Consider the following 15987-nt stretch of genomic DNA (forward strand, 5'->3'; position numbering starts at 1 on the left):
GCGGCGGCGTCCCTCGAGTAATCGGGGAAACAAGCAGCATGGACAAACATTCCTCCTGCGAGGTACCGTCCGCGACAACCGGATGGGATAAATATTTAACAAAGTCTGCGGCCATCTCTCTGTACACGGGGCTATATACTCCGTCTCGTGCGGCAGTTCGGACAGCACTCTGCGGCATCCGCGTGTGCAGCAACGAACAGCATCCATGCGCTCCCACCACGCGCTCTTTTCCTCTTAGCTGCCTCTCCGCCTCCGCCGATACCTACACCATCACGGCATCGCCTCTACCGCTATTACCACCACCCGCCGTCCGCTGTACCTCCACCACTGTCGTCAGCGACCTCCACCACGTTCGCCCAGCACCGGCGCCCAAGAGGCGAAGGGCCCCGGCATCTCCGCGCTACGCGTCAGTTGGCCGACATGAGCCGCGCGTGCTGGGGCTCCCGGTGTTTATCCGCTCTTAACGGCTAATCCCGAAGCGTACCCTCGTATATCGGGACGCGCGCGTGCACGTACCCGCTCGTGAAACGTACACGAGGGGCGAAAACGACGTTTCTCACAGTTCGTACCTGCGGGGAGATTTTTTTCACGTACGGACCTCTTCTCCAGCTACGATTTTTAACGGCGTGAATAGCTTCCTCGTGACGGGAAGATCTGTGTTCTTTGTCGCGCGTTTTGCCAGGATCACGATTACGAAGGGATCGCGAGCGAGATCGATGTGAAATAGTTTACCCCCCGAATTGGCAAACGAATATCGATAATTCGTGGTCCGGGAGTGAGGAATGACGTTACGACGTACGGTGTAACGAACTTACGACGATGATAACGCCAGTGTCAGTGCAGTGGGGTTAAAGTGCCAGCCGGTTTATGGATAACCACGCTTCACTGATTGGCTGCACGAGTAAGTGTTATCATTAGTTGCGTAATGCGTCGTGTAGCGAATTTTTCTTGTATCACGTCGACCTAGGAAATGCGTCCCGATAATGTATGTAAAATAACGCTTTTCGTCGAAACGTGCGCGGAATACCGTTCGTAAAATGCAAATATCTCATGGGAATAACATTACAATAATTTCACAAAACTGTGCGAAATAAAATAATAAAATTTGGACACCGTGTATTATGACATTTTGTCGTAATTTTAATGTCAATTCAGTGAAAAGATTAAAATTGAAAAAATATTTTCTTTAAAACATCAAATATTTTATCATGTATTTGTAAGCATAATTTTTTTTAATACAATTTAAACGCTTAATTTTTTTTAATACAATTTAAACGCTTAAATGCGTCGCCTTTAAACGTGATTTAAATGCTTAAACGCTGGCAGTCTCTCGCGACATTTCAGACGACTAATCGAGATAATTCATTATATATGCTCTCCAGCGACTACGAATATTTCCGATTCATTCCGGTGACTGCACATTTTCAAAAGCCCGCTAGGGACCAAATCGAAAGATGAACGTTAGCATTTAACCCCTGCATTCCCGCTGGGTTGCATCCACACCGTACAAAAGTCTCCGGGAGCCTATTAAAAACTCGCGTCTCTATCATAAACTCGTGGCTCGTCGAGCCAAGTTTCGTTCCCTCTTCGTGTATTCGGCCTCTTCCAAAATACCGGTTGTTACGAAGCGCGACTCGGTGATCGCTTTCCGATATCAACTACCGGATTTGCGCGAAACGACTATAATCTTCAACCCCCCGCTACTGCTCTGGCGGATTTGAGCACGCCGTCATATTACAGGTCTGCGCATTAAATGAATAAAGTCGTTGAGAAAAAAATTATACGAGCGGCATTAACTCGATACACATTATTACTTGTTGCTTCATCGGTGCCATGTTTATATCGCTCTTTTATGCCGGCATAAAAGTGTAAAACTTGACCGGAGGAGCAAAATATCCGAGACATTTTAAGGTGTATTTTAAGAATTATCTTAAATCCCACTTTCCTTCCCAGTCTTGCTAGATAAATGAAAATACACGCGAAATAAAAATAAAATAACGTCGAATACGATAAATGGCTCCCGGGCGATCGGTAAACCTACAGAGACTGCGCGCGAGGAGAAAGAGTACGCGTAATCATAAAGTATCCTCCCGTATGCACCATGGAATAAAGATTTACAAGTACTCGGGGGCACTTACTAGGATTACGTGTACGGGAGCACGTTCTTCGATACGACTTAATGGCAGCAATAAGTTGTCGGCGATTTATGTCGCGTATATGCCTCCCGTATCTTTTACCCTTTAAAATTTCGTACCATTGCCGCTACCTATCGCGCATCTACTCGTAAATACGCGAAATGCGTGTCTTTGGAGAGAAGTTCCCCGAAGATGTAGAGATTACACGCGATTCGCAATAATACATCGCTATTACATCGGCTAGATCGTTGATGGTGATTTGCACAACGATCGATTCAATCACGGCCTTTTCGACGGTTATCCCGGTAGAACGATGTTATCACGATCCGTTTTGCGGGCTTATAACGAGGAAAACGACGCTGTAAGCACGGCATTATCCTCAACAAATCGGTAACATTATGCTTCCAACTATTTACGGCATTTATTGGCTGTGAATCGTTAGTCGTGACACTCACGACCTCACAATCGCTCGTAAAGATCGCGTCTTTGTGGCACGAATAAATCTCTCGGAATGGAAAACGCTCGACACAGCGCACTCGTTCACTGAACGAGCGTCGTTAATTAATAATATCGCGCTATCTCTTTAAACTGCGACGGTAGAATGTATTAATCATATTAATGGCACCGTACATTAATAATTACCGCTTTGTTCCATTTCGCGCCTGTCATGCCCGTTGAAACAATTTCATACGCGTATCATACGCAGTAAAATGTTATACTAATTATACGCTCATAAATTTTGCGATAATAAATCGCGAAAAAATGCTAAATAAACGATAGAAAGTTTCTCTCTCGCGTTTTACTATCCTATCGCAAAACTTTATATCGATCGGAGAGCTAAATCTGTGGATCGATGTTTGCGATCTTGAATAGCGACGTAAGATCGTTATAAATAACTCTGGAACGCGATGGCGATGTGATCTCAAAACGATTACAAGAGAACAGATCCGGCCGTTGACTAAACATTTCGATCGATCACGTTGATGTGGTACTTGTCGATTGAAAGGAGGAGAGACCTTATATTTGACTCGGAGACACTATTAAACGACACGATAAACTGATCCGTTCCCAGCCTCATAATGATGACTACAACGTGGAAAAGGGCCCTCGAAAATAATGAAGCGCAGCGAGGCGCCTTATGCCTTATGGATCCCTTTATTTCTGCCTTTACCGCGTTCGTAAATACACTGATGCGAGCGTGACACGCGCGCGCTTCTTTGAATGTTGCCGTCACCGACGGTTTGCCTCTCGACCAACGTTGCCTTCCTTCTTCATCCGCGCCGGTTCCGTAACGCCGCGCTTTCAACTTCCGCTCTTTCTCGAGTAACAAAAAATAATTACAAAGGAAATAACTTTGCGTTTCTCTTACAAGATGCTCGCTGTGATTTTGCGGACACGTACGCGTATGAAAGCAACGAATTTAAATTACTAAAGACACTTTTTCTACAAAAAAGCAACTCAACAAATCTTGATGAAAAATGTACACCGTGTATGAGATAGTACGCGCGTTTTATGCATGAGATGTATAAAAATACTAGATTTTTCATCATCTGCTTTTCAACCTTAATAATGAATTAAGTAATAATCCAATAAAATTGTTTGCAATTTTATCAACAATGATTTGAAGATATTTATCGATCGGTGGATTTGCCGTTTTCCTCGCTTCCTCCGAACGTGCAATTTCAGCTTCATCGGACGCTTCGTAATGCGTTCGTTGAAATTCTCCCCTCCCGCTCCCTCCGCCATGAATAAAAATATCATGTCGGGATATTCTGGAGTGAAACTATTACGCGAAACCTACACTCTCGAATCTCCACGGGATCCGCGTAGAGGCCAGCCGTGGTCGGCCCGATACGTACTCCCGGCAAGTTAATACGCCATTCACACGCGATATTATTCGCGGAAGGGTATACATTCGTGCGCATTGGTCACGTTCGTGTCGGGGCCGACGATTTTATGCCGACGTCTATCATTTTACGTCGCCGCCGCCGGCGTCTTCGTCGAACGTTTCTCACCCCTGGCGCGCGCGTTTCCCGACTTCCGTTCGCGCTTGTACGTACGATGATATGCCATACGTGCCCGGTCGTCGAGTTCGCCGAGGAAGACAGGAAACTCGTACGTACGTGCTACGAGTGCGTGAACCGACCAGCGCTCAATGACTGCCGGTGACTATGGCATGATACCCCGCCGCGCTTCCCCGTGCTTCGACCATTAAAAACTCGGTACCGTTTCGCCTCGTCCTTCGTTATCGCGCCGTCAGGATCAATGAAGCCCGGGCTGCCACGCAGGACGCGTGTATCGCGGTCTCGATCAGCTCGCAGGAAACAGCGTTGCTGCATCGGCTCGAGAGGAGAATCGGCGTCATCGAAAGAGGGCCCACCTGGCACGCGCAGGGTCCCATCTGCGACGGTCGATTCATTCGGGGCCTCCGTGAGAACACGAAGCGCCTACCTGCCTCGAAGGGACGCACAAAAGGGACCCGGGGCCCGGTGTCCCTATGCGAAAAATATATTCACGCGTCGACGAATTTCTGCGGTGGCGAAACGCGATCGTGTCTTGGAGAGCGCGCTGACCGATCGATCGCGCGATCGATCTTTAAGGGACCGCTGGCTCGATGTGACGTAATCTGATCGAGGAACACGAACGATACAAATCGAGAAACTCGATGAAGATGCCGATTCAACGGCAGATGTTACGCGCTCTATAAGATTATTCGATTGATCGATAACGGTGTCGAGCGATGATCTTTAAAGAGTTAATGTATGAACGGGAAGCACACGAGATGAAGATGATAAAGACACGCAATTTCGTTTCATTCAAGTCATAAATCTTGAAATACTTTTATATACCTCCCGAATGTAGCGATAAAACCACATGAATAAAATGCATTTGAACGACAGCTATACCATCCGCTTTTTTAGATAATTCTATAGTTTATAATAAAGATTACAAAGTCGAGAGAAAGACCGCAACGCCCATCGCAAACAGTTTCACGCCGCTTTTATAGGAGCGTTATCGAGGATTCCTTATCGACGCGAGTAAAATTGACGAATTTTACAGAGGCCAGGAAGCCCTTTATCGTTCTTTACACGACGTAATAGCCGAAGGCGTCAAACGCCTGAAAAATCTTGGCGCGCGCGAAAGGAGCATCCTTCTCGTTTACGTCCACCGATATGTGCGGTCGCGTCCTCGTTTTCTCGCATAGCGGCTTTCGTCATATATCGCGCGCGTAGCTCCATCGCGATACCGAGGGATATCTCGCCCGAGGCGCCTCTAGTCGCACATTGTACTTTATATTCATGCAAAAACGTCAAATAACTTCCAGGCGCGGTGTTTGCCTCGTCGGCCAAAAGCCGGCGCGGAAAAGCGACGTTTGATCCTTCATCCAAAGTCCGGGGAAACTTGCGCCGCCGCCATCGTCGACGTGCCCGGCGCGATCCGCGTCTCCGCGATATATTTTCAGCCCGTTCCACCCTTTTTGGCGTTCCTGTTTGCGAGATGACTACGCGCAAAAGAGCCGTAGCAGCACGTTACTCGGCTCTGTGCGCGGGCGATGAAACGATCAAAGAGCAAAGGGGGACGGTGTATTTCGGTGTTTGGTCGAGCGTGCGGAGCCGACGACGTCGAGGCGATGCCCGATTTTCGAAATGCCCTCGAGAGGAGTGCACCTAGGACTGCCAAGGGTCGATCGGGAAAAACTCCTTGGCCGCGGTCGGGATCCTTTGATCCCGTTTCCGTGTTGCAAGTTGTAAAGATCCTTTTGTTACCGGATGCCCGGAATCGTGACGACACCGTTGCTTCTCCCCCTCGCGCGCAAAGTAATCGCAGAGTTCATGAATACCGCGACGCTTGATTTCACGGATTGCACTCTTTTAAATCCCTCTCGCAAGGCCTTTTGATCTCCCGAGTTATTACGTTTACTTTACGTTGGAAGCCGAAGCACGCGCCAAAGTTTTACTGGAATACGCAAGGTTGGCGCGAGATAAATATCCTTGATACCCTCACGAACAGATAACTTATGTTGCGATCTCTCTCTCTTTTTCTCTTCTACAAAGATCTCATTGTGAATTATCGATTTTGAAATCGCAAGTGTAATAAGCCCGGCAAAGCAACCTTTCTTACGTGATACGATAGGGTATCGCAAAAATGAAGAGGTCAGTGACTACGTTAGTAAGAAATATCGAGGCCGCGAGAAAAAAGCGAATTATTCCTACAAACCGCAAGCAATAGGATTCATCCCGTTACAGACCATTAATAACCGCTGGAAATCGATAACCACATCAGCACATCTTTGAACACCTGCAAATATCTCTCTCCTAACAATACAATTGCTTTTAAAACCGCTGCAGCACGGTGCCTCAAAGAAGCGCACAAATGGAATCCCTTTGCCGCAGGTAGTCACGAATTTGTATACGTTCACGAAGTCGCAGGTTTCCACTCCCGTCAAGTCGGGTCTCGCTCTCGACTCGCTTCTCTCTCTCTCTTTTCTCTCAGACCACGAAAAAACCAAACCACATATATATCTATGGGAGAGAAAAAAACGTACGCGACACGATAAGATCGATCTGATGGAAATAAAAAACCGCGATAATCTATCCTTGATTGAGGAGGATTCAGATCTTGCGCGGATAAGGCGCGCGACCGATCGAGTTTGTGTGACTAGACGCATCTGCCCGTTGGCTAAATAACAGCCAGCGAGAGAAGAAGGACCGGTATCTGGAGGAATCTACGAGAACGTCGGGAAAGAGAGAGAGAGAAAGAAGACGATGGATACAAGCACGAGGGAAGAGACACGAGAGGAAGAGGCAGCGCGCGCGGCTAAGGAAAAGAAAGGCGATATCCTCTACGTGCGGTCTATAAAGACGCTGCGCGAACCCACATCCCCGCGGCCGCCGCCCCGCGGGGGAGGTTGACATGTTTATTTCGCTCCGTAATCTTCTCGGATTACGTTACGGAGCGAGAGAGACGGATGCAAAGTGGAGGGAAACGAACCGAAGGAACACGGGCCCTCGGCGAGGAGTTCTGGATGATATTCGCGGCTCGATGTGTGTTCCGAGGGAATCTCCTGCGGTTGTCGGTACATCCTTGAGGAATGTTCGCGCAGTTTACGCGGATTAGTTTCGCGAACGCTCGTGATATTCCGCGGAAACCACGTTGCCCATGTTTACCAAATGCAAACGACCGGAAGCAATAGACGAAAAGAATTATTTCTGTCATTTATATCTGTGCAAAAAAAAACATAGGAACTAAAATATTTTAAAACTTCGGGACAAACATATATTTTAATACTTTAGGACGATTATAACGGAATAAAAACCTATTCGTTTAATTGTCAAGAATTAAGACGTTGGAATTTATGTCTGACATTTCTAATCCAGGATGATCGTCGTTTATCTCTGCCCGACGAATCTTAAATTATTGAGAACAACTGACTCTTCTAATATTTATATCCGCATTTATAATATATTTCTCTGGCACGATTATTTCCAGAACATAACGCTCGTATCCATCGAAAATTCCCCGAAAGTATGAGCGATATATCACACGTGTACATTTCCTGACCTGACCCTTCTGAAAGGCGACCGCATCGAGAACCGGTAGCTGTATTCTTTTGACTAGGGTCCAGTTTGGTAGTCGCTCTACCTGTTGTCATACGATATTCAAGATGCATCATTTAAGCCGCTCTTGTGTCGCGCTCGCCTTCTAGTTGTTACGAAAAAGGGTATCATCTTCGCTCGCTTTAGTTGCAAACGCCGACATTGCGGCGATATTGCACCAGAAGACACTGCGGCTTACCTAGGCATGTTCAACAAAAGGTAGAAAGAATTGTAGCCAGCTTTCCTCTGGCTTTTCCAACCAAATGGAACCCGGGACAAGAGGATTCGTGCCAACTGCAGCGTAAAATGCCATGTGGCGGTCACGTTGAGTGTTTTTAAACCTTTGCATGGATAATGGCGGGCACGTTTATAAATTGAATTCTCGTCCCGCGGGATTAGGACGAACTCTCGAGATGAGAAATCTGTCTATAGCTCAGCGATGTATGCAGTTATAATGCGCGTGTTGCATCGATTATTCCACGTCATGAATCTTGGAGAGCATTTTCGGCCCCGGTGTCGTACAGTAATTTCATCGATATTCCAAAAGCTATTGTTGATCGAAAAGATGAAAAGCGAACAGATTCAATCACGCTGGAATTAAAAAAAAATATTCGCTTACGTTAAGAATTTATTACGAAATTATATATATTTTTGTTATATGTATATGTTGTTGTATTTTTGTATTATATATATTTCATGTGTGGAAAAGTTAATTGAAATAATATATCGTAGTGTGTTAAAAACAACATTGTAAACTCGATTAATTTGCGAGGTATCGCTTTAAATGGCGAGTAAATTATGTTATCGCGATTATATATCCGGAGAGCAAAAAGACTCTATCGCCAACACGGAACTTAAAAAGGCGGCTCGCCATTTCTTTTTTTTACCGCACGCGAAATTTCACCTTTGCGTTTGCTCACGAGAAAGCTGCTGTACAATAGCGCTTACGGATGTAATCGAGCATCTAGCGAAAGACCTTGACGAACGACATTGATAAACGATCTCTTAGTTGCGTTTCAACTAACCGACTAGGATCGTATAACAGCTTGGTACTAACAAGCTTTGCACATACGCACGCTAGATAGGTGTGTGGGTGCTCTCGCAATTGTAAGTTTCTGCGCGAATTTTGTTGCATGATATGCGCACATCGCGTGGATTTTAAGCATCTCGCTGGGAGTTTAAAGTATCGATCGATAAGAGCGAGGGTAATTCTCGCGTAACATTCGAGGTGTAATGCCCTACGAGCGGCGATGTTATTTAAGCGTAAATGTAGATTAATATGCGCGACGAAATATACGTTACTGAAACTTCGTTGTAAAGCGATGCGTTTCGCAGGCAATATATTTAGAGATAAACTCGATGAAATCTCATTACACCAAGTTGACTCGTACTTTATCATTGACCCTACTTTTAAACGCATCGAGTTTTTTAAATTTTCCATCCACGACTAATAATTTTATATATATAAAAGAGATACGATATATTTAACAATGTTATTTATAATTATTTACAATTTAATTGATTAATAATTTTATTTAGAAATGTATTAAATAAATATATAAATGATATATATTTTATATATCATTATATATAATAAATTTTGTTTATATAAGAAAAGTCATACTTTCGACAGACGAATCACGCTTAATAATTAATTTCGACGGCTATCGATCGGAATCCGTCCTCCGAAGAAACAGCAGGTCTCGCGTTCGAGGGAGCTATCGAAACATAAGGGGAAATTACGCCCTCTCCCTTGGCTTTCCTTTCACGGTAGCAACGACTGGAAATGAAGGCGCCGCGAGGAAATTTTGCGTGCTGGAAAGTGTCTGCCGCCGTTGGAATATTTAAAAGCCAAGGGCCGCCAGCCACGTCATAAGTGGCACTCTCGACTTTCCTCTAACCGTCTCTTACGCTTTCCGGTAGAAACAACGTCGCGGCGACCCGATCGACGTTAAAACCATTTCACCTGGATACTTCTTCGCCCCGTTGCGTGCGAGATGGAATTTTCATTCTGCGCAAATATATTATACGTTTCGTACGTTACGTAGTAAGAAGCAAAGTAGGTTGCCTTATCGTATTTCTCGAAATTGCTCAAAGTCGCGCGAATTTTACTTATGCTCTTTTAGTCCATGATTTGCGGCGCGCACGATTATATTTCGCGTTCGCGGAAAACTATTTTCGTGTTAACGAGAAAGCCAGATGTGTTGAAATTGTTGAATTAATCGATCGTTGTTTCTCGTTTGTGTTGCAGGTGCGGGCTCGTAGCAAGCCGACGAGTGACCAGTGTTGTGTCGAGTGGCACCGAGTGACGGTATTTAAGTGTGATTCGCGATCGTTCCTTTGCACGAGAGATGAACGAATGATCGGACCGCGGTGATCCCTGATACGCGATGAGGCCGAAATCTTGCTCGCTGTTTCTCTTGTTCTGCGTTCTTCTACCCGGAGTGGTTCGTCCCTTCACGTCCGGCGAAGGTAAGTTAAAGAGAATTAAATCTCGAAATTATATATGCAAAATTCTTGTGTGTGTGTATCTGTGTACATTTATATGGAAAGCTGCGCCATGCTCTCTCGTAAAACTTCAGGCTAGCTGTGTCAAGGCAGTTGAGGAAGAGATCTCGTGGAAGATCGTTAAGTTTGCCATTTAACTCATGCGGAGAACCTATAATGATCTCCCATTCCCGTGGATACCAAGAGCCGTGCAGCTCAAGTATTCTCGCTCGAGGTACTCGCGCCAAACGCAATGTCCGAGTACTACTTTACGCGAGTCCTTCTACCGGACGCAGGCGCCGGAGAAATGCGCGAGAGAAATTACTATGAGACTGTAAATTACGTTGCGTCGTTGATGGAACGATCACCGGTCGCGTTAATTTGCCTTCAGACTCGAGACGTTTTACATATATTTTTATTTTGCGATTGACAAAAGGGAAGAAATAAAAAGAAAATGAGGAGAAAATACGGAAGTATTTTTAATAACAGCGTGACGATGGTAAACGCGACAAGCCACTTGAAAATATCATCCGCCAATTTCTGGATCTCCTCGGAGCGAGACGTAATACAGGGTGTTTCATAAGTGGTGGGCAAAATTTCAGGAATGGATTCCTCATGCTTAGAGAAGAAAAAAAAAGTTAATCAACACAGGTCCGGAAATGATTAATTGAAAAAAATGATTAGTATTAAGATTTTTGTAATGTAAAATTTCGTCTCATTTCTCGCCTTAGAAGTCCTTTTATAGGCATCAAAAATGTTTCTCAAGTTCGACGGCCTGAAAAACATTGTTGATGCCTGTAAAAGGATTTCTAAGACGAGAAATGAGACAAAATTTTGTATTACAAAAATTTTAATAAAAAACTAATCATTTCCGGACCTACGTTGATTAACTTTTTATTCTTCTCTAAGCATGAGGAATCCATTCCTGAAATTTTGCCCACCACTTATGAAACACCCTGTATATCCAGATGATTCAGGTGTTTCACTAACGATCGCGAGCGGGAAATGAAAACAGAGGTATATGCCTTTTGCGGGTTGCAGCGAGGAAGGAAAGTCGAGCGTTGCGGGCTAGAGAGATATACGAGCACACACAAGCGTTACGAATACGCGCGGGAATATCCGTCGCGGGAACGAGATCGGGAGAGACTGCTAATTATACAGCGAGGCAGTCTGACTGATTAGTCGTCGGCATAACTGGCCGGTTACGTTACACCAGCCCGTTTTCGATGATGGATTGTACTCTCCCCGAGAGTTACTTTTGAGAGCGACCTCCTGGAACTATAACCCCTCGTGCTCTTCTTTCTTCAGTCTTCTCCTCTCACGAAGGGACACGTGGTCGACTAATTAGCGCTCCCGACGTATCCTCGTCATCGTCGTTCGCGTTAACGACGGATCGTATCTACCGCGACGCGGATATTTGTCCTGCTGCGCGTTAAAAAGGGCGAGCGATAATCAATCTCTGTTAACCGGGGACAAAAGTATCGCGCTCGACGTCGTCCCAAAACAAACACGTAAACAGTAATCCATCTTCCGCGTTCTTTCATCGTCTCTTTCGCGCATTGTCCAAAATTTCGCTCGCATCAACAGCGACGTGTGTAGCGAGTTACCTTCGTTAGCGTGTAACTGTTTCCCTGGCAAGCGGAAAACGGACGATGTATGATTTAACGCTAGCGCGAAAGGAGGATACAATTATGACTCGCTAACCGTCTTCTTCTCCAACATCTAACTATATAATCTTGACTACACGCGCTCGGCTCTCATCCTTATTATCTCGCGCGAGACGCGCGTTGCCCACGCGCGCACACATCGACAGGAACAAACGGCGCCGGCTTGAAAAACATTCGTTTTCCATTCCCCTGGGTACGTGCTGTACAATAGAAATCGCAACATAATGCGCGTACACGGCGCGTACACACACGTCGTCTTCCTCCGGCTATTTTTCTCGCGGTTATGCACCGGGTAGATAAATAATTCCCATTCTGGCGCGCATCCTCGCGATGGAAGCTACAAGCGCGGATATTCTTCGCACAGTCACCATCGCGAGAAATCATATTTCACATATGTACGTACACGTGCTCGCGAAGCGTGCCTTCCATTTCTCACGCACGTCGCTCGGATAAGTAACAATTATCCTGAGCGGTCGCGAAACAATGCGGATGTAGCAAGGCGGTTAAAATTTTCAATCTCTGCGCGCGAAGGCTATACGTTTGCTTGTCGTATTGAAGACTTCATTGTACACGATTAGAATCGAACGAAACGCGATTGCTCCGAAATAATGGCGTAGACGCGACTCGCCGCATCTATTAAGCATATGAAAAAGATCGCAATCTATTCTCCGAGTCATCGCGTGTAACTCGCCGAGATAATTGTCGCACTCGTTACTATCATCGTTACGCGAAAAACAAGCCTTAATGGCGATATACTTAGAGCTCGCTGATAAATATACAATTACGGCCTCTGACCTCGTAATAATTTCAACGAGACTTACACGGCGCCTATCGCGTCCGCCGAAGGCGCTCCGCGTTGAAGGAACGGACGCGGGGCGATCAGTCTTCTCCCGGTCTACTCGATTCTATCCTATCTAAGGCGTAATCATCAACGTCGTCATCACGAGGGCAGGAAGCGGCGAACAAACGGCGCCTAGCCGCTCGCTCGCGCAGCCATTCTCCTTACGTGCGACTACTCGCCGAGCGAAGGAGAGAGAGCGCGGATTATTACAGGACACGCACGCACGCACACACGCTCGCACGTGCGTGAATAATTACCTCGACGATTTATCGCGACGTGAAATCGCGTCATAATTTCGCCGTCTTGAGCGGCCTGGCGCTGCCGCGCCGCGCGCCGAGAAAAATATTAGCCGCGTTAATAATTAACGGGTCGCCCGCGGAGAGGACGTGCCGCTCCAACGGCTCCGCGTTCTCACGTTTTGGCCGCGCGCGGTAGCCGCCGCACCCGGTTTTCACCGGGTTGCACCGCGTTGCACTCGCGCGCGCCGGTGGCGACGTGCAATTTTTCAGCCACCCTCGTTATCTCGCGACGCGACTCGACGCGATGCGATGCAACGAGTTCGCGAATTTCACGTCCGCATGATGTATTCGGCTCGCGGGACAATTCTTTTTTCTTTTTTTTTTTTTTACGTGACGTAACCCGAATTCGGGCTTTCGCCCAAATACCGCGAGCCCCCCGCGTACTCCTCGCGGAGTATTAAATTTATGAAAGCGATAGAGTCGCTCCGGCCGAAAATTTATGCCCCGCGACGCGGGATTATGCGGAGAATCGATCGTTAATTCGCGCGCGTTCCGAGTTGCTTTAATGATTTATACAGCGGGGCTTGTACGAGGCCTCCTCCGAGAGGAAGGAGAACGCAAAATTGATTTCGCCGATCGACGTTTTTACGACTCCAACGCGAGAGAAACTTGGTCGAGAGCTTCGGTCGTTGTTAATGACTCGGGATATCATTGGGAAATCATCTGTCCCGTCGCTCCGAAACGAGCTTCTTCGTGAATCGCCAGGCGCGGTTCGGTAAATTACACGAGCCGTGACGAATTCGCGTACCGGCAATCGCCGGTGTTTCTAATCATACCTCGCGGAATGATCGCGCTATAAATCGCCGGGCGTTATATCATCGCTTTCACGATCAGAGATTCGTTATCCTCGATCACAGCGCGCGGTGCTTACACGTCGGGAGAGGATAATAGGATCCCGCGCGCGAATACATCGCGCGGATTCGAAAGGGATCCGCTACTCACGCCGGCCGGTCGGCCCGGTCAACCCTCCCACTTTGATAAGTATCATAAGTAAATCGCGATTATCGTTCGCGATATAATCGCCGATCGAGAACGGAGCCGGCTGGGCGAGCTGGACGGAGCGATGGGAGCCGGGAAATCTGGTCTCTCGCGAAATCGCCACGGGCAAAAATGCAAAAGCCGCGAACACGTCAATTGGTACGCGCGCTCGCTCCGTCGTGCAATTACCCGGTTGATTTCAGCAGAGGTGGTCTCGTCTCGCCAGACTCGAAAAGAACGGTTCTTGTGATGAAGCAAGGCAGAGAGAAAGAGAGAGAGAGGAAAAAAGTAAAATGAACGGTGATCGCGAATGAGGATGAAAACACGAAAAAGGGGGAGAGTCTCTTTAATACCTCGTGGCCTCTCATCGGGTATTCGACTGATCGAGAAGGAATCGCGCGTTTCTCGCTGCGACGAAAGGTCAGGTCAGCTTTAATTATCGTAAATCAAACGAGCGGCCGCCGCACCGTGTCGGCCGAGGAGGCCCCAAGTTGCGCAAGCACGATTATTGTTGAAATCGGGGAGAATATTGGCGAGGAGGAGCAGGGGGGGGAGACCGAACGGTGCCTCGCGAATATGCGAGGGAACGGCGATCGTGAAATATCGACCGATCGGATTACGCTCCTCGGAGTCGTGATATTCTCGCACGATAAAACTGCTTTTTTTTAATGAGATTATAGCACACGGTTCTTATGATTACCTTCAATTAATTATGAAATTATAAATAATGAAACAAGCGTATCTGACGTAAGCTTAAGGAATATTAACGATTTCAAAATCTGTCTATGTCAAGAATTAATATTAGGCAATGCCCATTTAAGCGGAGCATGTAAGGAATAAACATGACAACTTTTTTAAAAAAATGTAAAAAATGTTTATATAAAAAATCCATGATAAATTCTCATTATTATAACAGTAGATTCTAGTAGTAGATTCTACGCGTATAATGAAAAATAAAAATCCTCGAGAAAGATATCGCACAGATTCGATTATAAAACTCATCTTACTTTGGCCTTGTTTCATCGCGCTCGCTTTCATTTCGAACAAAACAGAATGAATCGTTTCAATGCAATTTTGTTGCAAAGAGAATCGTTACGGTGCACATTCGATTCAATATAACCGCAGCGATGATCCGCTATAATGTTACATGGAGCGCGAATTTTCATTCAGTTTTAATAGCCTGAAACTAATAAAAAGATATGGGCGTATACGTGTGGGAGAGAAAGAGAGAGTATCGAGGAAGTAAATCGGCATGACGTATGCGATTCGACCTCGCTGTTATCAATGCACTCTCCAAGAAGCCACCGCGGGAGGTAACACGCGAACAGTCGTATCTGATTCTGTTATTCGCTTAATTACACGCCTTAACGTAGCGGCGATGCCGTGCCGCAATCGAGTCGTGTAATACGCATCATCACCCTCCATTTTCCACTCTTTGCGCTACTCTCACCCTCACTGCTCATGCATTTGCGAGCTCTTTAATTCATTTAGTCGCCGTCGACGCATACGCGGCCGTCATACGTGTGTTACGCGCTTCTGGCTATATTCGATTATTCTTTCGCAAAAATTCTATTTCCTAGCCCTCCTATATTTCGAGAACTTTTTGCGAGAAAAATTTGGGAAAAAAAATTTCGACTACATATACAATTAAGTCCGGGCAAAATCAACTTGAAATTAAGCAAATGATATCGCTACGAGCTCGAAATAGCCTGTAGGGTTGTTCTATCGGTAAAGTTTTTAAAATCCTATCGGAAACACGTGCTACTTTCACACGCATGCAAAGTAATACACGATAAGCAATCTCCCTCTACATCTACAGGGATTAAGATGTATCGATTCGAATCAGTCGGAATACTTTAATCCGTCCCACGATGTCATCTCGTCGCCAATCTCGCCGGAGCAAAGCAGAATCACGATCTCTATCAGCCTCTCTTCGGATAGAGGTCGTAGCCGATCTCCATCTGCGTTGGATCCTATCTCCCA

The 15987-nt window shown here is 46.2% G+C and overlaps 1 protein-coding gene across 2 annotated transcripts in view; it reads left to right on the forward strand.

Annotated features, from left to right (window-relative positions):
- The first annotated feature begins 392 nt into the window (after positions 1–392).
- The window catches only part of LOC105254692 (netrin receptor UNC5C), a 30782-nt gene continuing 15187 nt past the window's right edge, over positions 393–15987 (forward strand). For both annotated transcript variants that reach the window (XM_011263526.3, XM_011263527.3), the window contains exons 1-2: positions 393–901; positions 9984–10204. In XM_011263526.3, coding sequence (XP_011261828.1) covers positions 10123–10204 — 82 coding nt within the window. In that variant the 5' untranslated portion in view covers positions 393–901; positions 9984–10122. The remainder of the gene's footprint in view (positions 902–9983; positions 10205–15987) is intronic.

The sequence above is a fragment of the Camponotus floridanus genome, unplaced genomic scaffold (genome assembly GCF_003227725.1).
Source record: "Camponotus floridanus strain SB8 unplaced genomic scaffold, Cflo_v7.5 scaffold30, whole genome shotgun sequence".
Lineage (NCBI taxonomy): Eukaryota > Metazoa > Arthropoda > Insecta > Hymenoptera > Formicidae > Camponotus > Camponotus floridanus.